The sequence below is a fragment of the Podarcis erhardii genome, assembly GCF_964252035.2.
Source record: "Podarcis erhardii genome assembly, chromosome: 2".
In the NCBI taxonomy this organism is placed as follows: domain Eukaryota; kingdom Metazoa; phylum Chordata; class Lepidosauria; order Squamata; family Lacertidae; genus Podarcis; species Podarcis erhardii.
The window spans coordinates 97449333-97473929 of NC_138498.1; the positions used below are offsets into that span (position 1 = coordinate 97449333).

General features: G+C 45.1%; 1 protein-coding gene and 1 long non-coding RNA gene across 5 annotated transcripts; both read right to left on the reverse strand.

Annotated features, from left to right (window-relative positions):
- Positions 1-1381: 1381 nt before the first annotated feature.
- On the reverse strand, positions 1382-4240 carry GPR27 (G protein-coupled receptor 27). Its single transcript, XM_081851186.1, has one exon. The coding sequence runs from the start codon at positions 3437-3439 to the stop codon at positions 2276-2278; it is 1164 nt and encodes a 387-aa protein (XP_081707312.1). The 5' UTR covers positions 3440-4240; the 3' UTR covers positions 1382-2275.
- A 10333-nt stretch (positions 4241-14573) lies between these two features.
- On the reverse strand, positions 14574-23951 carry LOC309337379. Of its 4 annotated transcripts, none has more exons than XR_014154231.1 (5): positions 23914-23951; positions 23361-23422; positions 20789-20896; positions 16925-17031; positions 14574-16517 (listed from the first exon to the last, which is right to left on the reverse strand). It is a non-coding gene; the product is annotated as an uncharacterized lncRNA (long non-coding RNA). The 4 variants fall into 4 exon arrangements; XR_014154232.1 differs by lacking the exon at positions 14574-16517 and adding an exon at positions 16551-16774; XR_014154233.1 differs by lacking the exon at positions 14574-16517 and having other exon boundaries at positions 16551-17031.
- Positions 23952-24597: the final 646 nt, after the last annotated feature.

Sequence of the window (24597 nt, forward strand, 5' to 3'; positions counted from 1 at the left end):
TTAACTTCTGCTAAAAAAATAAAAAAAAATAAAAATAAAAAATGTTAACTTCTGCTATACCACTAAAGCTCATTCGTTTTTTAAAAAACGAATCTGATGGTGCCCACTGTTCCTGTATTTCCAAAAAGTAAGCTCAGGAAATGTAGTTACAGTAGTTAACAGTTAGCATAGTGATATTTTTAGAAACTGTTTACCACATAATCTGCAGGGTTTTTTTAAAAAAAACCCTACAACATTAATAATTTAAAAATGATATCTGGTATTACCGTGCAAGGCAGATAAGCAATTATGTGCAGGAACTGCTTTGTCTACTAAAATTAGTGATACACAAATTATCTAGAGACTCTTCTGACATTAACAGATGAGGAGCCATTTAGAAATAGACATTTGTTTTAACAGATGTGGGGGAGGGGAAGAGTAGTTCTATTTAGCCTATAAATTAGCATGAACTTAGAATTATTATTATTATTATTACTACTATTATTATTATTTAGAAATGTGCAGTCCTTTTTAGGATGCATAGAACTGGGATAAGGACCCCTGACAATTAAGTCCAGTCACAAACGACTCTGGGGTTGCGGCACTCATCTCGCTTTATTGGCCAAGGGAGCCGTTTTTCCGGGTCACGTGGCCAGAATGACTAAGCCGCTTCTGGTGAAACCAAAGCAGCACATGGAAACGTTGTTTACCTTCCTGCCAGAGTGGTACCTATTTATCTACTTGCACTTTGAGGTGCTTTCGAACTGCTAAGTTGGCAGGAGCCGGGACCGAGCAATGGGAGCTCACCCCGTCGCAGGGATTCGAACCGCCAACCTTCCGATCGGCTCAGTGGTTTAGACCACAGCGCTACCTGTGAAACCAGGGTCTAAGAACAAATCACAGTGCAAAGTCGAGGGTAGGGGATCTGCTTCTGCCACCTTATTAAAAAAACCTGCCCATTTCCCAGGTTTTTCTTCCCACTGGAAACAATGGACAGAGAAATTTACACATACAGGGAAATGGTCAAATCCCCCCCCCACACACACATACACACACTTGGGGATGCTGAGGATCCAGAAGGGCTTTGGAGCCAAACTGCTGTGCAGAATGGCCCTGAAATTTTCCCTCACTGGACATACTAGTGCCACAACGCCAACCTCAGTTAAGTCAGAGATTCAGTTGAGCTGGCACATCTGAGAGGGAGGCACCACACCAGATCTCCCTATTCCATGTTGTCTCCCAAATCAGAGGAATTGATCCAACCTGTCCTATAGTCCTGGGACAACCCGGCCAGGAACCACAGAAATGCGCCCATATATAATTATTATTTTCTTCCTGTAGCATAGGCTGTAGGCAAGCCATGCCAAAACAAGAGTAGAAAGCAAAGCATAAACATTTGATGTACGAGAATTGAACAGTGTTTTTATTAAAACAGTCAAGATGTACAAGTATTGTCCAGTATTTGTAGATAACATTTTAAAAAGCCAATAAAGTATGAAAGTCAGTGTGATTTTAAAAACCTGATATTGACAGTTTTTTTAAAGTTGATATGTAATCAATTTGCTTTTTAAAATTATCATTTCCTCTCCCCCCGCCCCACCAAAGGGGTTCTGAAATACTATGAAAGGAACAGTGCAACAAGAAAATGTAAGTTAGTCTACGTCAAAGCAAGTGAACCTAATTCTCTTCAGGTCAATAGCAAACGACCTAATAACTTGAGTAAGGTTAAGATGTAGGTTAGGGTAGCATCTCACGTTTCTCTATTTCAGGCAAAGTTAGAAATTCACTGCTTTAAGTACTGAAATAAAAATTAATCCAAAAGCTCCCCAGCAAGAAACGACTTCTAAACACAGTACAGTTTCTCCTTCTTGGTCACCCTTTAAAAACAAACACTGTAATACAATATCTTGAGGTCATCAAAAATAACACTTTAGTATAAAATTTCATCTTGGCCTTTTATCAAATCTTACATGAATAAAATCGCTTAGCCTTTATCAAAACCAGTAGGGTCTTAAAAAAAACAACACAAAATTATGGCCTTTTTATCCATGTCAGAATCATTTGTAGAAATGTTAGAAGCAGCCAAGAAAGTTGGAGCCCTGTGTTACTTCCCAGATCTCCTCCCCTCCCCTCCCCAATCCCCCTAACACATAAATAAATAAATATCTTAAAACCGAAGGGTGTGGGGAAAAGTCAAGGTGTCTCCTTAGATAACAATTTCTCAAGTGCATATACCAAAAAAAAAAATAAAAAAAATGGCGCATAGAGAGTACTATTTTCAATTGGAAAGATAAAACTACATCCCAAAATTCTTCAGATCACACAGAATGGTGCCTTGAGTATTTTGTATGCTTTGGCAGCAGAGGAAATGAGCTCTGAAACAGACTCTGAGCTCCTTGTTGAAAATGAAGCACAGGATGGGGTTGACCCCTGCCTGGGCAAAGGTCATCCAGACAGAAGTGGTCAAGTAGACTTGGGGGATGGCGCTAGCCTTGATGAAGACCCGCAGGTAACAGGCCACAATGTAGGGGGACCAGAGAAGCAGGAAGAGAAGGGTGATCATGTAGAACATCTTGCAGATCCTCTTCTCCGTTTTGAACTCCTCCAAGACCAGCAGCCTCTTGATCTGGCTATGGGTGGTGTTCTGCCGGATGCCCACCAAAGTGGGAGGAGTGGGACCCCGGCCAAAGCCAGCGGTCCAGTTTGCGGCCGCCTGGCCGGTGGCCCCGGGCCCGTGGAAAGTCCAGTTCTGGCTAATGGCCGGCACCAACTGAGCGGGCTTCATCTTGCGGTGGCCGTGGATGAAGAAGAGAAGCTTGACGTACACCAGGTGGGTGGCGGCGACGACGGTGGCGAGCATGAGCATGAAGCCCAGTGTGTCGTTGGCCTTGACGTAGCGGTGCTCGAAGATGCACTGCTCTTCCTCGCGGATGAACTTGTAGGTGCCCACGTCAAAGACGGGCGGGAAGGCCATGGCCATGGAGAGGGTCCACACCATGCACACCACCGCCAGGCAGGTCCAGCCCGTCATGCGCTTGGCGTAGAAGCGGTGGTGCGCGATGGCCATGTAGCGCGTCACGCCCACGCAGAAGAGCAGGAAGGCGGCGTGGAAGCAGAAGAGCACGGCCAGGAAGGCCAGCACCTTGCAGCTGAGCGCGCCGTGCGGCCAGGCGCCCGCGCCGCTGTGCACCGACAGCATGACGAAGGGGAAGCAGGCCAGCGAGCGCAGCCCGTCGGCCAGGCACAGGTCCAGCAGCAGGTAGTAGGGCGCGCGGTGCAGGGGCCGCTCCTTGAGGATGAGCCACGCGAAGAGCCCGTTGCCCGCCAGGCTGAGGCACAGGATCAAGCCCAGCGTGGTCAGCTTGAGGCCCGAGACGCTGAGTAGGCCGCCAGGGCCGGGCAAGTGCGGGCTGCTGCTGCTGCTGCTGCTGCTGCTTGCAAACTCGCTGGCGTTCGCCATGGAGCGAGGCTGAGGATCGCCCACCTCCCCGCCGACCCTGAGGCACCAACGCTGCGGAAGGAGCGAGCAGACGGGGCTTCTCCTCAACAGCAGCTAGCGGCGCCGCCGCCTCGCCCCGCCGGGCTCTCCCGCCTCCGAGACCAGCTGCCTTCTTCGCCTACCGCCGCCCGATCTGCTCCTCTCCGCCAGGGCGGCATCGTCCTCCTCCTCGCCGCTCGCTCCCCCGCGCCTCGCCCCCCAGCAGCGGCCACCTCGAGCTGTGCGGGCGCCGCCGGGCGCAGCCCATTCCCGCGCGCCGCTGCGCTCAGCTCCGCCGAGCCGACGCCGCCTCCGTCTCCGCCAGCATCGCGATCGGCTCCTGGCTCGTTAGGGGGCGGCCATCGCCGTCGCCATCCAACTTTAAAAGGCTCCCGGGAGGGATGCAGCGGGCGACCCCGGCAGGAAGCAGCAGCAGCAGGAGAAGAAGCAGGAGGAAAGGCTGGCACCGACGAGGGTCCCCTTTCCTCGGCCTGGGGCGCGCTGCCGCCGCCGCCGCCCTGCCAGCATTGCGCCTTTTGTTGCCCGCCGCCCTCCTCCTATTGTCTGCTTCCTCGTCTCTCGCTCGCTCGCTCTCTACCGACTCCTACCGCACGGCTTTCGCAGCGGAGGCCGGGCTTCCCTCGGCCACTTTCTCCTCCGCGCCATCGCCGCCGCCGTCTTCCCAGCCAGCGGCAGCGCCGAGGGGAAGGGCGAGCGCGCCGCCCCGACGCGCGCAGGGGGCCGCGGCTCGCGATCGAGGGCAGGTATTGGCTGGGACCGCGCTTCCGGCGGGGAGGCTGCTGCTGCTGCTGCTGCCGGAGATCAGGTTCAGGGGTGGGGTGGGGTAGTAGGGGGCGCGGGCTGAGCCTGCGCAAAGAGGAAGGCAGAGAGATGGAGGGGCGGGGAAGGAGAGGTGGAGGGGAGCGCGGAGGCAGAGGCAAGCTGCAGGCGGCGGCAGCTGCCTCTCCTCTCCCTCTCCCTCTCCCTCTAAGGACCAGCGAAAGCGCTCAGAGGCATCGGCGCCTGCGGGGCGGGGAGGGTGTCTCAACAGCAGATGGGGGAACAATGGCCATTCAGCAGTCCTGTTGCTGCTGCTGCTGCTGCTGCTGCTGCTGCCACAGTCATCCGCCGTCCGTGAGCATCCTGACAGATCCGGAGCGAATTGGCCCAGATGACTGGTAACACTGCTAGGCGAGCCACAAGACCTGCGGTAGAGAAGCACGCAAAATTAAAATTAAAAGACACCTGAGTTCTAGACTGGCTGTGTGACCATTGAACACCAGGGCTGGGCCCCACGATGATAGGAAGTTCTCGCCCATCAGAATTCATAAAATCATAGAATTTTAAGAGTTGGAAGCGACCCTTGGGATCCTATAGTCCAACCCCTTACAATGCAGGAATATGCAACTATCCTATACGGGGATCGAACCTGCAATCTTGGCGTTACCTAGAACCCTTGGGAGGTGTTGGCTGTGTACCCACTGCGCATTTAAAGTGTGTTTCCCTGCCCACAAGAATCCTGGAGACTACAACTCCCAGCACTCTTAAACTACAGTTCCCATGATTCTTTTCTTAAGGAGAGGGGAGGAGGCACTTTAAAGGTGTCCTAAAAGGATGGTGTGTATGCAGTGGCTTTGGCGTGAACAAATACTTCATGGGCCCCATTTCCCACCTTCTCTGCCGAAATATCTTACCTTCATCTCAACATTCCTCCCTATTGCCAGCGATCAAAATCTACAAAAGAGATTTCTTCTTTGTATAGTTTCATTTTGGATTCAATGTAATTTTTGTTGTAATTTTGCATTGAAAATAAAATTTATTTTAAAAAAATCTATGAAAGAGAATGGCCTAAGCATGCACGCTCTACCTGGTTGGCAAATTTAGCACCTGGGTATGTGTTCCATCCATCATGATGTCAAAAACAGCCCTGTGAAGGCAGGCTCCAACATCAGAAGTCGGAAACTCCCCTGGAGGTCGATAGAGAAGGCAAACACCCAGGGAAGCAAGAACAGCTGGCTGCCTGTCTCTGTTTGTCACTCCTTGTTTATCTTGTCTCTCTCTTTTCAAGGTTTAATCATCCCTGTTTCTCTCCCTCTCAACCCCTAGGCATAATTAGCCCCTCTAGAAGAGATGATAAGCTGAGATAAACGGGTTGTTTGGGATCCCCTCCAGCCTTCTCTGCCTCTTTAGAGAAGGGCAGAGGCTTCAGAAATCTCAGCAGCCAGAGCCTGATATCCATGTACGCAGCAGCTTTTGACATGATGAGCCTGACATTCAGCCAGGATCTCAAATTCCTGATGGTCACCGTAAATCCCTGCTTTAGCGTGTGAAAATGGAATTGCCGGAGCCCCATATTCTCATGCCTTGGCTTGCTCCTCTTGGCCCCTGTTTAAAAGGCAGGATTCATGACCCATTTTCTCAGGGACAGAGGTAAAAATGTTTCCTTTTGCAGCTAAAAGAGGGGGAAATGACCCCTCACCTAATGCTCACTAATCCCCAGATTAATGCCTTGGCATTTTGACCAGTCCGCAGTCAGCACAATTGAAAGCAGTGGCACACAGCTGGCGGCAGATTATAGGCCTCTCAGCATAATATGGAATGGGGCTATATGCAAAGTAATTTACAGGGCCAGATTTTAACAGTTGCAGGTTATTTCTGTAGGACTGCACATTTATTTCACTAAGAAGAGCTGGCTGGTTTTGATCGTTGACAGGCATTTACCAGTATGACCATATTGCACATATATTCAGTGAGCTACAGTGCTGGTTTTCAGGTACAATGGAAAGCGCTGGTTTTTACCTCCATGAGAGAGCACACGATGCTCTGTGACACGAAAGGTCCAAGGCTCAGAAAGATTCCTCAGATAGCAGTTGCCAGCCAGTGTACACAATACGGATGCACTTTGAGCAGTAGTCGCTTGCTTCCTATGTTCCAGAATGGTCTGGGATTAAGGTAGCCAAAGACCCACCTGCTGCTGTGCTGAGTGGTGTTAAGACTGATTTTGGAGACCCTCCGATGACCATTTCAGCTGCTTGACAGATTCAAACCATTATACAGTGGCTGATGTTTTAATGCAGCCTTTCTCAACCTGTAGGTCCCCAGATGTCGTTGAACTACAACTCCCATCAACCCTAGCTAGCAAGGCCAGAGCTCAGGGGTGATGGGAGTTGTAGTCCAACAACATCTGGGGACCCACAGGTTGAGAACCACTGTTTTAATGGGATCTTGTTAAGGCTTCTTGGTTGCCATCAGTGATGTACTTTGGTCATCTGAGACTGTCTGCTTACAGGGGGCAGGGTCTTTAGATCATCATTCTTGCCCAACCTGGTTCCCTCAAGATATTTCGGACTGCAGCTCCCATGCTGGCCAGGGCTGATGGGAGTTGTAGTCCAAAACAGCTGGAAGTCACCAGGTTAGTGAAGCCTGCTTTAAATGGCAATATACATTACTTTTAACATGTGGTAAGCCAGCCCTGCTGCAATTCTGCTGGCTCTCTTTGGACCTCTGCCCAATAATTCAGCCCTGACAGCACTAGATACTGTTAGGCACAAAAATGGCAAACAAATAACAAACAAGTTTTGTGGGACTTCCTTCCAGCTGAGGTCAGACAGCTCCCTGCTGAACATCCAGTACCTATTGAAGATTTTTATTGCAGCAGGCATTTTGATTGAAATTTGATTTTATATTTCTAACTTATTTATTTTTATATTGTATCTTTGTAAGCCACTTAAGAGACTTTTGTAGTGAAGGGTTATGAGATACATAATATTTTCTGTGTGTGTGTTTTCTCCAAATCAGAGTCTATTATTTCTCCAAACCAGCTTCTGAAAAGGGTATTTGGGAGAGGACTTATTGAATAGTAAATGAACAGTTCATATTTACTCAGTCCTGAACATGAGATAAAACAATTTTAAATAGATAAAAATTATTGTTATGAAAATAAAAAGGTACTAAAAGCTGTGCACAATTCAGTAGATCATTCTGCCTGTTCCTCAGTTCCAACACTGTTTTTTGTATGCCAGAAGGCCAAAGTCTCCTTCACTTTACACCACTGCAAATGTGATATGACGCCATGAAACGGTTATATTTTACATAACTGACTCAGACTGCAGCCTGAAGACTCATCCAGGGCAATTTAGGCTAATTTGTCATGTATCCTAAATAGGTTTCATTGACCCGTGGCTTTGTTCCCTTTGCAGCTTTTGACATTGCCCTGGTAGCAAAATAAGAGATAATTGAATTTGGGGGTTTTGCTTACCACTAGCACATACAAGCTGGTCTGACTTGCTAGGTTTCTCATCTGCATGCAGTACATTGCCAATGGGTTAGTTAGTGTTTGTGGAGCTTTTGAGACATTTCACACATTTTTATAGAGAGTACATGGACACCATCCCTCTAGGCTGAAGAATTATTCACCCAAAGGCTCCCTCTGAAGTCAGCAGCAATATATTTGAGAAGGTAGCTAACAGCAGTGATATAAACAGTGTAGGAGAAACTATTGTGGTCCCATTGGATGGTGTGTTGTTAAGGCTGTAACTGGGAGGCCTGAGTTTGTTACCGGAAAAATCTGAGGGCTCCCTTGGACAAAAAGTAAAGACACCAACCAGAGTAAATTGGAGCAAATCAGCAGCCTGTAGGCTTGGCCTTTATTGAACTGTTGCAACAGGGTGTTCCCCTCACTTGCAGGAGAGAGGAAAGACACAGAAAAATGGTGTGCAAGACTTTATAAAAACTTTTGAAATTCCCATCCTCTAGGTCAAGCCCACCCCCAGAAACATCATGCATACATTACAGAAAAGAGGGGTTGAGGGAGGAGTTGTGGTGGTAACCTGAGTGTCCTGTCACCTGGCTGGTTCCCTCCCCCCCCCCCATGAGTCATTTTCTGAAGACAAAAGGTAGTCGCAGTTTCCTGCCCCCTGAGGGAAAATCTGATCATTGTCCTTTGTTCCAGTCCATGCTGAATCCACTCCCATATGGAAGTTCTTTGTGATCTTGATTGTCTTCTGGTTACAGATAGGTAGCCGTGTTGGTCTGCCATAGTCAAAACAAAAAAATTCCTTCCAGTAGCACCTTAAAGACCAACTAAGTCAGTTCTTGGTATGAGCTTTCGTGTGCATGCACACTTCTTCAGATACACTGAAACAGAAGTTTCCAGACCTTTCTATATAGTGAGAAGGTGGGGAGGGGTATTACTCAGAAGGGTGGTAGGAATGGGTGATTGGCAGATAGCTGTGATGAGCCTGTTGACGACTCTTAACGACTGCAATAGGTCTTACAGGAGGAAGCAAGGGGTGAAAAGGTGAAAAATGGCTTTGTCATGTATAATGAGATAAGAATCCTAGGTCTTTGTTCAGGCCAGGTTTTTCCATTGTTTTAAGTTTGGTGATAAGTTGTAATTCAGCAGCTTCTCTTTCCAGTCTATTTCTGAAATTCCTTTGTAGTAAAACAGCTACTTTGAGATCTTGTATAGAATGTCCTGGGAGATTGAAGTGTTCTCCTACTGGTTTCTCTGTCTTGTGATTCCTGATGTCCGATTTATGTCCGTTTATTCTTTGGCGTAAGGTCTGGCCTGTTTGTCCAATATAGAGAGCTGAAGGACACTGTTGGCATTTTATGGCATACACAATGTTAGACGATGAGCAATTAAATAGTCCCGAAATGGTATGTGTGATGTTGTTGGGGCCAGTAATGGTGTTGTCCGGGTGTATGTGGCAGCAAAGTTGGCATCTGGGTTTATTACAGGCTCTGGTGCCAGTGTCTGTGTTAGGTCTGGTTGTAGTATTATACAATAATACTACAACCAGACCTAACACAGACACTGGCACCAGAGCCTGTAATAAACCCAGATGCCAACTTTGCTGCCACATACACCCGGACAACACCATTACTGGCCCCAACAACATCACACATACCATTTCGGGACTATTTAATTGCTCATCGTCTAACATTGTGTATGCCATAAAATGCCAACAGTGTCCTTCAGCTCTCTATATTGGACAAACAGGCCAGACCTTACGCCAAAGAATAAACGGACATAAATCGGACATCAGGAATCACAAGACAGAGAAACCAGTAGGAGAACACTTCAATCTCCCAGGACATTCTATACAAGATCTCAAAGTAGCTGTTTTACTACAAAGGAATTTCAGAAATAGACTGGAAAGAGAAGCTGCTGAATTACAACTTATCACCAAACTTAAAACAATGGAAAAACCTGGCCTGAACAAAGACCTAGGATTCTTATCTCATTATACATGACAAAGCCATTTTTCACCTTTTCACCCCTTGCTTCCTCCTGTAAGACCTATTGCAGTCGTTAAGAGTCGTCAACAGGCTCATCACAGCTATCTGCCAATCACCCATTCCTACCACCCTTCTGAGTAATACCCCTCCCCACCTTCTCACTATATAGAAAGGTCTGGAAACTTCTGTTTCAGTGTATCTGAAGAAGTGTGCATGCACACGAAAGCTCATACCAAGAACTGACTTAGTTGGTCTTTAAGGTGCTACTGGAAGGAATTTTTTTGTTTTGATTGTCTTCTGTCTAGGACCATCAGGGTTGGCATAGCAACTGGGCAGGGCTCCTGTGGATGTGCTGGGATGGTGAAGGGATTATGGCTGCCCTGTATCAAACCTTCCCCATTTTGTAGTCTTTCCTTCATGGAGTAAAATAAAAGTGGAACAGTGCAAATCCGATGTATGGTTGATTTTTCTATGAATTTATAACAGAAGCGTGGTGTATGTAGTGTGTGAGTGTGTGTGAAGTTTGTACAAACTGAATGACTGGGGTGGGGGGTTCCTGCTACAAGTTCAAACTGCATGCAGTCAAGAAAGCCCCGGTTTGCCAGCAGTAAAGCACCATTGCTTAGCCTTAAGTTCCCTATCTGGAAAACAGAGACAACAACCTCCCAGATAAGGAATTTTGATGGCAAAGCAATGCTGCAGATCCTTTGAACAAGGTCTGTGCAAGCAGCGTTATTCCTATTGCCTGTTAAGAAATCCAAATGTGTCACAAAGTGAGACCATGCTGTTTGCCAAGAAGACTCAGATATTGGGCCCAGAATTAAATATATGTATCAAAATGCAAAATAGCCTGGCACTCACACTGACTGAACTACAGTTCCACAGAGGAGCCTTTAAGTGCTGGGTTGCGTTACTGAGCTGTGATGGATGGAGCTAGGAAGGCTGAGAGAATTAGGTATGCTATGGGCTAGGATGCTATTTATTTATTTAGAATACTTGCACCTCACTTTATAGTCCCAAGAGGGTCTCAAATCAACTTCTCTCTCTCTCTCTCTCTTTCTCTTTCTCTCTCTCTCTGTGTGTGTGTGTGTGTGTGTGTCTGATATCGGAAACAAACATGTGACAGGATTATCCAAGTGGCATTTGCTGTCTATATTGTTGGTCTTCATTTATGTTGACTTGCCTCCACCTTCTAAGCAGCGGAACCCAAGGAAAGGGGGCTGAGAAGCTAGAATTCACACAGCCCACAATGGAGGCAAGTCTTTCCTTGCTGGTGGTTGCCAGGCAACAGCTCCCACAAAGGTTGTCTGAGGGAAAAGCAGCTAAGGTGGTGGTTCTGGTTCAGCATATGATGGAGCCAAATCACGAGGAAACTACAAATGCCCTATCATGAGCCACACTTTTGTCAGCTGTGGTGACTTTGCAAGAAGGCTGCTCAGATGTCAGTTGGGAATTGTTAAAGCACTGCACTCAGTAGGAGTGGACATAGGGGGCACAATTCAAATAATGAGTCCTGTCAGCTGGAACCCTGCACAACGGCTTTCATTTGTGCAACAGTGCTTCCCACCCCCCAAATGGCTCAGAGAGCCAGTGTGGTGTAGTGGTTAAGAGCGGTAGTCTCGTAATCTGGGGAACCGGGTTCGCGTCTCCGCTCCTCCACATGCAGCTGCTGGGTGACCTTGGGCTAGTCACACTTCTTTGAAGTCTCTCAGCCCCACTCACCTCACAGAGTGTTTGTTGTGGGGGAGGAAGGGAAAGGAGAATGTTAGCCGCTTTGAGACTCCTTAAAGGGAGTGAAAGGCGGGATATCAAATCCAAACTCTTCTTCTTCTTCTTCTTCAGGGGGCCCAGGAGATCTCCCAGAATAGCATTTTTTTTGGGGGGAGGACCATCATTGCCCTGATGGAATGATCACCTTAGCACAATGTCCGATTCCTGCCAGTGGCAAAACATGCCACAAGAGGTCAATTCACAGTTAGCCAAGGCAAAGATCCATGAACAAATAGGCAACTGTTTTGGAGGACCATTCTAGGTTTGAAAAGACATAATTCAGGGTTCAGGTCTGAGAAAGTCAAGCATGGGTAGGTAATACGATCAGGGCCACAAGTGTTCTGAAATCCAAAAAGCAAGCCATGTCAGGATAATGAAACCAGGTGGTTCTTCAGTCTGCTATGCTGAGGAGCTAGTTGCAAATGAGAGCCACTTTCAGGACTTGTGCTCTAAAAGGATGGTCCTTGTTTGTCACCCTAATTCCACTGCTTGACATCACTTCAATACCAGGAAAACCAAGCCAGTTGCTCTGGGTGCAGATGTAATTCTGCAATAACTTTTTGTGAGCTCTTTACCCAGTGGAGGCCGGTGTGCTTTCGAACTGCTAGGTCGGCAGGAGCTGGGACTGAGCAACGGGAGTTCACCCCATCATGTGGATCCAAACTGCTGACCCTCCAATCCCCAAGCCCAACTAGCCTAGGGGATGGCGCCGGCTGCCTGGTTCCTGCTCAAGTCTCTGTGTTGCCCTTGAAGAACACAGCAGGGGCAAGGATGGGGGCAAAGCTAGAATGTGTCGATTCTGCTTGCCATTGGCTCTGGCTCCACCTACTGTTGGCCTCCTTGCCTTCTGCCCTTCCATTCTCAATGGGAACCAGTTACTACTGTATTTCTCTCTATGCCAGTGGGTAGCTGTTTTATGAACTGGTGACTGATATATGACCTATAGCTGCTCAATCTAGTGAGCACCCCTGTCAAAGGATTCCATTTCGTCCGGGATCCTGTTTTCCTAATGGGTGGCTTTGTTCCCAGTTACGCTCTTAAAATAGTTGCTGAGTAAGTTCCACTCTGCCCGCAAACCTTCTCTGCTACAAGAACATCTCCTCTTCTTTTTCTCCATCTGACTGTGAGTCAGGCAGGGTTGGCATCTCTATTCTTCTCCATAAATGAGTGGGAGATTATTTTGACTGGAAACAACCAGACGTGAGTAGCACGCCTATGAATACCTCTCCATCGATTCCATTTGCTTAGAGGTTTTTTTTATTTACCCATGTAGGATCCTAAAAAGGCTGGCTCAAAGGAGTTGGGGGCGGGGGGGGGGGAGAGAATAAGCCGATATTCAGTTTCATCCCTGCCTTTTGTAAGTCGGATGTCTGTGTGCCACAGGCAACATACCGCTCTTTGGAGACCCAGCTTTTGTGGAACAGCTCCCCTGTGACAACGGGACACAGCCAAAGCAGGAGCCATGAGGGAGGATGTATCATCCAGTAAGCATTCATTCACATTGTTCAATATGAGTCTTTGATTGCTGCCGCTGCCAAATGCTGTGCAGGCTGAAATGTGTTGGATGGAGGTTTGCTTTCCAGACATTTGGTGTAGAGGGTTGGGTACAACCCAGCCAGTAGGCTCTTTGATCCCGCAGTGGTTTCCTCCATCAGCAGAATCAGGAGGGAAAGCAGTTTTTCAAAGATTCCTCGTGCCCCTCTACAGATCCCCATGCATGCACACCCAAAATGTGCTAAAGAGAGCTGGAGGATAATTTTGGAATAGCAGGGGAAGTGGTGTGGGGCAGAGGCTGCAGGAGAAATGAGGGAATCAGAACAGAATATCCTGCCCTCTTCTCTTGTTTTGCTGACCAAAATCTCTGTGGAGTTAAAAAGACTTCCATCAGCATGAGGGAATACAATCCAATGCTTTTAGCTACTAATTTAATTTTTTTTTTAAAAAAAATGACATGCCTTCTTTATGAAAATATAAACTCAGAATTTCTTATAGCAAAAAATTCCTATCAAAACACATGAATTGTAAAAATACATTAAAACTACTAAAATCCATTACATGCCATAAAACAGAGTAGGATAAAACAATTCTGGCATAAAACCAGGACAAACATTGATGTTTCCCACGAAGGGGAATTCATGCTTCCCAGATTACTGCAAAGTAACAAATCTAGTGTTCTTAACTACACTGCACTTTAAAACAAAACAAAACAAAACCCTACAAAAATTCTGTGTTTTGCATAAAACCAATAAAAATAAAACAACGAACAACATTCAGTAAAGATTCCTAAGAACAAAGAGGAAAATGAGGCACATTCAAAACACTACCTTACATCACAAATTAAACTGAGTGATGTACAAAACAAGAATTAAGAATCAGAGTTCAGGAAAGCTTGGGTAGACGTAACTAACACCTTTTTTTTTAAAGGGGGCACTTAATGGTCATTACTGTCTCCACCTCACTAATTACTCAAGGGAGGGCATTCCAAAGGGTAGGAGCTGTCACAGTGAATGCCCTCTTCCACTCTGACATAAAGTGAAGATCCACTGGACATGAAATGGCTAGCCAGATATCTTCAGAAAATCTTGAAGGTCAGCTTGGTCTGTACTGGGGAGGCGGTCTGCTAGGTATGCTGGTCCCAAGTTGTTTGGGGCTTCAAATAACACAAAACTTGGACACTAATAGGCAGCTAGTGTTGATCTTTCAAACTGGTGTACCAGACCATGGCTGTAGGACAGATGGAAGAGGTCTCATGCCGATGCCAACTGAGCATGGGCTAGATCACATGACTGTACCCACCATGTGGTAGTGGGTAGTGAGGACAGTAAAGAAAACATACCCTGCTGCCTCCATTGCATCCTCTCGCTGCCAGCTAGGGAAGCTCTTCTGCATGGTTCAGAGGTTGCCCAATAATAGCAGGTGACCCTCTGTTACTCCCAAAGAACCTCTGTAGTCTTTTGGCAAAGTACTTAGAGGATCAAGTCATTTGCTAATGGACCAAATTTGACAAGGTGAGGGGTATTAAATACCACTGGGGACAAAATCATGGCCTGCACTCAGGAATAGCTGGTGGGGGGCACTGAGTGCCACACCACGGGGAGCAGCACTCAACTGCAGGGCCTGCAGCACGCCCAAGCCATGAGTCTCTCCTGGGAGTGACGCGGTGGCTTGGGCACCGGCAGATACTGATCCTGCAGTATCAAACACTTCTGGGAGATTTGAGAGAATCAGCAGGGCCACATTCCCCATCCATCTCATAAGAACAACTTGCTTGATCAGGCTGATGGCCCATCTAGTCCAGAGTCCTGTTCTCACTGTAGCCAACCAGATGCCTGTGGGAAGCCTGCAAACTGGACATAAGCGCAACAGCCCTCCCATCTCGGGTGGGTTTTCAGCATCTGGTATTCAGAAGTATTACTGCCTCCAACTGTGGAGAAAGAGCATAGCCATCGATAGGCTTCTCCTCCATTAATTTGTCTAATCTTTCAAAGCCACCTGAGTTTGTGTCCCCGACTTTCCCCCATGAGAGCGAGTTACATAGTTTAACTATGTGCTGCGTGAATAAGTGCTTTCTTTAATATCTCCCTAAGAAGGTCATCTACCAGGGCAACCAAGGCCAATTGTCATGGTCTGGTCTATGGGCAATCAAAGTCCCGGCTGAGGACGTTGGGGCCGGGGGCAAGATGGCAGGGTGGGAGCAGGAACAAGAGTCCAGAAGCCAGGAGTCAGGAAGTCAAGAGTCCGAGGGTCAGAGAGCCAGGAGTCAAGAAGCCAGGGGTCCAAGGGCAGGAAGCAAGCATCATGAAGTCAAGGGTCCGGGGATCAAGAAGTTGGAAGCCAAATGCAGGAAGCGTGTTGCTGTGGCAAAGAGCTGAAGGGAAATGCTGACCTTATATCCCTTCCCGGCTCTTGCCACCAGGTGCTGTGAGTTACCAATCGGCCTCTCCTGTGCTGCCACGCCTTGCCTCTTCAGAACAAACTTAGGAATGCCCCAGTCCTGCAAAGTCCTACTGGTCACAGGGCCTGGCTCCTGCACGCACTCCTGACACCAATTGTGTCCCTAGAGGAGTCCTGAACCCAACTGGAATAGGTCAAGATAGTCAGTTTCTCCCAAGAAGGTCTACAGCTGAACCACCACTGCATGATAACGCAGACTGGCCAGGAGCCTGAGAAGTGTCCCCTCATCTCCATCGCTCTATTTCTTTTACAGTCCACTAGTACGCAAAATGGCAATTGTTAATCGTATCATGGCTCGCAAACGAATGTTATGCCTTACCTCTATATCCCCCTGAAACACTTTAGCTTGGCAAGTGGCTATCTCGACATGAGGCAGAAGTTCAGTGTCATTTTTTGTGAGAAAGTGTAGGCAGCTCGACTTTGAAACCAGCCTGCGTTCCTGTCATCACACAGTGGGTGTTTTGTCAGTGTGAATTAAGGCAATCGTTTTTGAAGCTACACTTCATTCATATGCTTAAGTTGCAGAAGGTATGTCAGATGGGCTCAGGGAAGTCAGTGAGACCCTAGGTGTTGCAGTGGGGAAGAGAGAAAGAGAGGAGCGGCATGATATAAAAAGAAAAAAGAAAATTAAACCACACTCAAGAGTGTCCCTCAGCTACGTTCTGCGTTGGGAACCGATGCATAAGGTTATGGTTGAAGAAATTTGTAAAGTGTTTGGCCCAGCCGGGGCTCCCAAACAGAATGCCAGCTGGCTTGAAGTGAAAAATTAGGCCTTTGTTAGTACAAATGTACATAGGATCAGCCCCTAAAAAGTCAGAGGGAGGCTTTTATACATGCCCAATTACTAGGTGATGACCACTTAACCAGACAATTAAAGCAATCCTACCCATCACAAGTACACACAACACACTGTTGTTGCTCTTTGGCTTTTCAGACTAGCCACCCCAACCTTCTTATTGAATACATCTTTCTGTGTCTTTTGTCTTTGTCTTCTGAGTAATTGCTCTGTGTATTAGTGGTCTGTCAATGTCTGCTTTCGGTTATCTGTGCTGATATTTTTGTTTTCTTCCGTGCTCTAGGACTTAGGGTGGATCTAGACACAGGGAAAACATACACTATGACTAAGTCAGAAATTAGATCGTTACAATGAAAGAAAGAAAAAATCTCCATTGAAAACTGCTTTTAAAAATTTCCTGCTCTCTGGTGCCATCCGGTGTTGCATGTTTATAGCGCATTCAATTTGCTTTTTCTTTACTAATGTAGCGGAGTCCTCAGTGTCATTACTATGCTTGGCCAATCTCCTAATGTTTCGTTCTCCATATATCCCATTCCTTTCAGTTGTACTAGGAACTGCAAGAGAACACAGGCTTGCACACCCACTTCAAAACAGCTTGTTTGTTTTGGTAGGAAAGCTCGTGCACAGATTTCAAACTGCAAAGCTCTAACTGCCCAAAATGGATTCAGGGATATAATTAAAATGGGGAGATTCTTCTACGTTACCGTATTCCTGTTTCAACCTTGCTGCAATTCTTACTGCCACAATTTACAGGAACTTCACTGGAACACAGGAGATGGATCTCTGGAGATTTACTAAAGTATATGCTGTCCTTTAAATAAGAAAAGAAGGTTTTTCAAGTGAAATAAATAAATTAAGGTCTTATGTATATAATAAAGGTTCATAAATGTACCAAGCAAACACGTACATAGATATATAGGCCACATGCCTGAAGCTGCACAGGAGAGCAGCCATGGAGCCATTTTGACTCCCAGGCTGACCAGGTGTTTTCTCTGCAAGGTCAAATGGAGGAGCCTCCCCATTGTCTTCTCCTTCACAAATCCTGTCTTAAGGGTATGACTGTGTATGAATAGGGTGAGCCTGTGACTTGGCTCAGGAACTAAGTACTTATCATTACAAAAGACTGGCCAAGCTCCCCAGGGTATCAATCCAGTAAACATTAACAGGTAACTTGCCAGACAGGAGGTAGACCACCCACTCAGATTATGAGGTAAACAACCCACTCAGATTTCTGCTTTAGCCCGCTCTTTCTGTGATGTAGGTATGATGTATCTGGGGTGGTGGTCTTGAGCTACACCCCTTCTGTGATGTAGGTATGATGTTTCTGGGGGTGGTCTTGGACTCCAAGGTGGGAAATTTAAAATGTCTATATAAGGGCGGACACACCTTGGTTCTGGGTCCTCCTCCTCCTGCGTGTGAAGGGGGCACCCTGTTGCAACAGTTCAATAAAGATCAGGCTTACAAGCTGCTTTGCTTCTCAATATTCTCTGGTTGGCCTCTGTTTTTTCCTCCGACCGATGGAGAACGAACAAAGGACTCTATAAGGGCTCTTGCGTCCCCCATAAGGGAATAAGGGCATATTTTCGTTTATTACACAAGAAAGCAATGACTTTAAGCCTTGGTTTCAGATTCCACCATTATCCTAAGAGAGAGCTAGAAATGAATTATCTAGCATGCCCTTCATCATTGTGGATCCATAAATATCACAACACAAACCCATCATCTGAAACAACAACAACAACAACAACAACAACAACAACAACAACAACAACATTGCAGGTTCATAGGGGGAAAGGTGCCCCTTTAGCAGTGGCATCCTAAGCAAATCAGATCCAGGAGGGCTTGCAGTGTTCCTAGGACAGCATTTGTCTTAGATGACCAATGGAGACGACTTTATATTATTACATTTCTCCTCTGGCCTCCTTTAATCCTCACAACAACCCTGTGTGGTAGGTTGGTCTGAAAGACAGACAACCCCAAGGTCACCTAGTGAGGTTGAGTGGGGATTTGAACCCTCTAGCCCAGGAGTCCCAAACCTTTTGGGCCTTGGGACACATTTATAAATCTAAGAAACGGTTGTGGGTGACCTTGAGCCAGTCACTGCCTCTCAGCCTAACCTATCTCACAGGGTTGTTGTGGGGATTAAATGAGGAAAGGGGAAACGCCGTGTGTGGCCCCTGAAGCTCCTTGGATAAAAGGTGGGGAGTAAGTGCAATGAATAAAATTAGGGTTGCCATATTTCAAAAAAGTAAAGTTCCTATCACCTGCAAAGTTGTTTTTTTAGAAAACCTCCCCCCAAAAAACCGACACACATATAGCTATAGCTATAGATCGATGTATAGATATAAAATAGGTCTAAATGGTGATGGCCCCCACCAGCTGTTACCATTGGCTGCTAATGACCTATGATGTCATGAAGGAATGGAAGTTCAGTGGATATGAAGGAAAATGCTTTTTTTTCCAGTGGAAAAAAACAGGTCCATGGTTGAGATATCCCACTCACTCTCTGTTTGCCTTCCAAGAATATCTGAGAACTACTAGGTTTTCCAGACACCATCTGTAGAAGGTAATCTAAGCCTGCTTTAATCTTTTGTAAATTTATTGTCTGCTCAAAGCTTTGTTATCATTGTTAGTTGATATGTTACTGTCCCTTTAAGTAAAAGCCCAGTAGAACCCTGGGGGAGAGGAAGGAAATGCAGGCTTCTGGGAATGCTGAGTCATGTTTTAGGCCTCTCTCAAGCTGCAGGAATAATTCTGCATGAAAATAAAGTTAAGTTTTTCTTCCTTGGTTGGGGTGTAAAAAAGAAAGCAATGAAGAGAACTGTAGAGTTTCAGCAAGGTGAGGACAATTTATTTATTTTGTTCATTTGAAAACCTTTCCAACCTACTTAATATTTAGCCCAGAATTAAGTTTAAGATATTAACAGATGCGAAAGAAAGAGGGGGCTTTGCCCTGCCAGACTTAAAGTTGTACTATGAAGCAGCAGCTTTCTGCTGGCTAAAAGATTGGCTACTTCTCGAAGACACTGACGTACTGGACCTGAAAGGTTTTGACAATGCTTTTGGTTGGCATGCATACTTATGGTATGACAAAGTTAAGATCAATAAGGCCTTTAAGAACCATATTGTCAGGAAAGCAGTGTTTAATGTCTGGACAAAATATAGAGACTTATTGGAAAATAAAACTCCAAGGTGGCTTTCACCTCTGGAGGCTAAGGCCCGAAAAAGACCCAATATGGAGGCCAAATGGCCAAAATATTGGGAAATATTAGAAAAAGATGGAGACAATTGGAAATTGCAGAGTTTGGAGAAAATGAAGGATAAGGTGCGAGACTGGTTACATTATGCTCAGATTAAAGAAGTTTTTAAAATTGACAAAAAGTTAGGGTTCCAGGTGGAGAAATCGAAGTTAGAAACAGAATTGTTAGAAGCAAAGACCAAGGTACTATCTAGAATGTATAACTTGCTGCTAAAATGGAATACACAAGACGAAATGGTTAAATCGGCTATGATAAAATGGGCACAGGACATTGGGCATAACATTATGTTTGAGGATTGGGAAAGGTTGTGGACCACTGGGCTGAACTTCACCGCATGTAATGCTCTGAAGGAAAATATAATGAAAATGAAAATGATATATAGATGGTACATGACCCCAGTTAAACTTGCCAAAATATACCATTCGTCTGATAATAAATGTTGGAAATGCAGAGAAAATGAAGGAACATTCTTTCACCTCTGGTGGACATGCCCTAAGGTGAAGGCCTTCTGGGAAATGATATATAATGAGCTGAAAAAGGTATTTAAGTATACCTTCACAAAGAAACCAGAGGCCTTCCTTCTGGGTATTGTCGGCCAGAAGGTGTTAAAGAAGGATCGAACATTTTTTATGTATGCAACAACGGCAGCAAGGATTCTTATTGCAAAAAACTGGAAAACTCAAGATCTACCCACACTGGAAGAGTGGCAGATGCAGCTGATGGACTATATGCAACTGGCCGAGATGACCGGCAGAATCCGTGATCTGGGAGAAGAGAAGATGGAGGAAGACTGGGAGAAATTTAAGATGTATCTACAAAAACATTGTAATTTGGTTGAATGTTAAGAAGGATGCTAGATTATAAAAAATTGGCCACCACTAAACTAGATTTAAATTTGATGATAAGTGAGACTAAAGAAAATATAAAAAATTTTTGGAAGAAGTGCTAGATTATATTTGAATGAGTGGACATGAGATTGTAAACAAGTTGATAATTTGTTTGGAAAAAATTTCTAACGATGTAAATGGGAGCGGGAGACGTGAGGGAGTCCAAAGAAGTGTTGAAATTGTTGTAAAAGAAGTAAGATTGTTTATTATGTGCATTTATATTTAAAAACCTTAATAAATATTTATTAAAAAAAAAAAATATTTAGAAACTTCTAAGAAGTATGCAGACAGGCAACATAAAAATAGAATAAAACTGCATCATAAAAACAGAGTTATAAAAACCAGGAAAGCAGAATTATAAAAACTGATAAAAATTATCTTATTAATCTTAAGAATTCATAAATTAATAATCAGATGATACCTTGCACCTGCAGGAGTGAATAAAATCTATCCTAATGCAAGTTGCCATTGCACCGTTATGTCTCTGCTGTTGTTTAAAACAGGTAACCGAATTGATCAGCAGCACAGTCTGAAACAAACAGCATTTTTGGTAGTACATTCATTTTCACTACTGAGATTTTACTCATCAGGTATAAGTTCATTCTTCTCCATCTCTGTAAGTCTACTATAACCACATTTCATATTTTCAGTCATTTTGACATAACATTGCATTTTTATTCATCAACCAAACCCCCAGATATTTAACCTTCTTTTCAACTTTCAACCCTGTCAGACAGATCCTGTAATGTACCTTTAGATTTTTGATCCATGTTTTTTACTAAAACGAAATGGATCAACATATTCAATTTCATCCACGTGGGTCTGCCACCACTCTAGCAAGCAACTTACCCCACAAAGGGGCGTTTGTGAGCAAGCGTAGTTGTTCCTCCTTTCCCTCCCTGGTCCCCTTCCTATTTTCCTTTTGTTCTCACCCAACAGAACACAATGGGCAATGGTTGTGACGGTATCAAACTGAACATTTCCATGATTTTGTACACAGTGGAAACCTCTTTTCCTTGGGTATGCTGTCTGTCATTCAGTGGAGTGAGTTAGACCCCGCCCCTGAGTTTTTTGATGAGCCACACTGAAATAACTGCTTCACCTTTTTCTCCCATGCAGACCACATGTGATGGAAGCAAGTTGGCAGGTGGAAGGAGGTGATCATCTGGCATCAGGATACTGTGGAGCAGATGAGAAGGCAAGTTTGCTTGGAAAAGCCAGTGGATTTGCAGAGTGGGTGGCGAGTTTGTGGCCTGAAGGTGGCTGATATCCATGGCAGAAGCTGGCTGATGTCCAATGACAGACCAAGCAGATACGGACAAGTAGCCGGAAGGTGGCTGATGTTTGGTAGCAGAAGCTGGAAGATGTAGGTGGATGGATGCTGGTGGAATTCACATTCGGAAGTTGATGGACCAGATGGCTTTGGTAGCACTTTTTGTATAGCGCTGCAGTAGCACCATATTTAACTTTGCTGTTTAATGTTGTTTGGAGGGGTGGAGCCCTCCCAAACATTTGGTCCCCATTGAAAACAATTGTTTTACCTAAACCAGGTAGAGATCCTAAGGAAGTGGAATCTTACAGATGGATCACCCTGTTCAACCAACTTTTTTTACATCAGTCATGGCTTCCAGCAGGGTGATCCATACAATTGTCAATTCAGACCAAACCAGATTTATCCCAGGCAGACACAATACAGATCACACATGCAGGTTAGTCAATATAATATATGACAATAATTAAGAAGAAGAATCCCAGCCCTCTGGCATTGGTGTCACTGGACATTTACAAGGCCTTTGACTTTTTAGAATGGGGGTACTTTTTAAAGTCTTAGAACACCATCAGGTGGGCAAAACATTCATGACTACTATGAGAGTCCTCTGTGCCTCTTACCAGGCCACTGTTAGCACAAATGCTGTGAATTTGAACTCTGTTCATATTGGCAAGTGAGCAAAGCAAGGTTGTCCCCTGTCCACATTGCTTTTTGCTGTTTCTCTGGAACCATTAGCAGTTTCATTACTCATGTATCAAGGGTTACCGGGGAAAGGTTGAATAGCATTTATTAAATTTTTATGCTGATGACATGATGTATATGTTACCTAACCCTCAGGAAGCCCTACCAATATTCAAATTAGCATTAGGAAAATAAAAAATAAATTACTGGGTCTTAGAACTAATCTTAAAAAGTTGCCGATAACTTGTTATAACATAGGTCTGATGGAAGAAATCAAGCTTAAACAAATGACTCGCGCTAAGTTGTATTATCGTCGGATCCAATAAGAAATGGGTTGACGTGGAAGGTGAAATGATACCAGACACAAAAATATGGGTGCTTCCTTTTATTAGGCTCTCCAAAACAACTTTAGATACAATGCATAGCCTATACACATTGAATATGCTACAAGTATGGAAAAGGTGGCAACGCTGTCAGTCTCCTTTATGCTTGCCTGTAATGCCACAGTTTTCACCCTCAAGTCCAGGATTCAGCCTTGTGTAGTACAATCCTTTCATGGGGGGGCGGGGAAACCCCATTTACATTCCGTAAAATAAATACAGGAGATCCAGGCCTATCCTGGCTACAAGAAAGAGGTATTTACAGAAATTGCACAAATTTTTAAGTCTGAAATTCAGGCAACCCCACAACTTGCATTAAAAAATGTGTGGGACAACAATCTGAAACAGTTTTCTTCAATACACTTCGTGGCTGGCAGCTGCAATACTACCTTATAGCACAAAAATGGAAGACTTAACATGAATTGCCGCCTGCATTATGGTGCAAAATTATTTGGTCTCTTGCTGAAAAAGTTAACTTTCAACATTTGCTGTAATCAGAGGCAAAGAACCTGTGGAACATGTACATGTGATTTGGTCGGACTTTATATCTTACAAGATATCTTATATCTGACAACTTACAAGACTTCTTACCTGCACCTAAAAAAGAAATATGTATTTCCTGATTAGCATATATGTATAAATTGAATTATGGTTGTACTAACCCATTTTATGTATGCATTTCTACAGCAACTTTCTGGGTTGGACTTAATTGTTCTTTGTTCTTCTGTAAAGAAAAAGAAAATGTTAGTTTTGTGAAATGCAATAATAATAAAAAAAGAAGCAGGTAGATGTTGCATGGCTGAAGTTGGGTGATTTTTGTAGATGTAAGCCAGCGGAAGTTCACCCCTGAAGCTGTGAAGAGTGACTGATGGACTGGGTGTTTGCTGTTGCATGTTACTCTGCTGATGTCACCTTGAAGCTTTAAAAGGGGATTAAACAAATTCATGGTGTATATAGCTATAAGTGGCTACTACTACTCACAGGATCAAAGGTATTACGCCTTTGCATTGGGGAACAGCGTTGGGAGGGTGGTATTGTGATCACATCCTGCTTGTGAGCTTTCCAGAGGCATCTGATTAATCAATGAGAACAGGGTGTTCTTAAGACAATTTCTTACAGAAAGTGTAAATAAATGGTGGGCTGATGGCTCTTCCTTACCATGTCTCCAGAGTTGGATAGAATAACTAGGAACTCCACCCTGCTCATGTTGCTCACCAACCCTGCCTACAGCTCCACCTCCCGGTGGAAAAAAAAACCAGCCCAGAGCCCCCTACACATTGCCAACCTTCCCCAACCCATTAGACCCGGGGGTGGGGCGGACGACACCTAATTGTGATGTCACATGACTGGCATACAGGTTGCCCTGTGGAAATCCCACATCAGAAATTGAAAGGGAGCATTGGAAAGTGTTGCAAAGCATGCCCCGCACCGATCCTTTCAACCCTCTGCTGTTCCTTGGCATGTCCAATTTAACCAAATGCCTTGGTTAAAATAAAAAAAAGGAACATCCGACCATCTGAACACCTGCTGAAAACCTTTCTGTCCTGCTAGGCCTATCCTTCCTCAATGGTTTGCTGATGTCTGTTTTTAACCTTTTTGCTTTTAACTTGCTTGTGTTTCTACTGTATGGTTTTATTGTTGTAAACTGCTTATACAAACCAAGGACACATGCAAAGCAGTATGCAAATACTTTTATAAATAAGTAAATCTGAACAATCAAATAGCCTTAGTAGCAGTTCGCACACCATCCCCCTTCTAGGGCAGCCCACTCTCTTCTCTGTCTCTCACACAAAGGGTCTCACTCTGTCGCTTGGGAGCTACGTAAACTCTTTACACACACACACGCGCGCACACACACGCGCACACACACACACACACACACACACGACTTTCCAAACC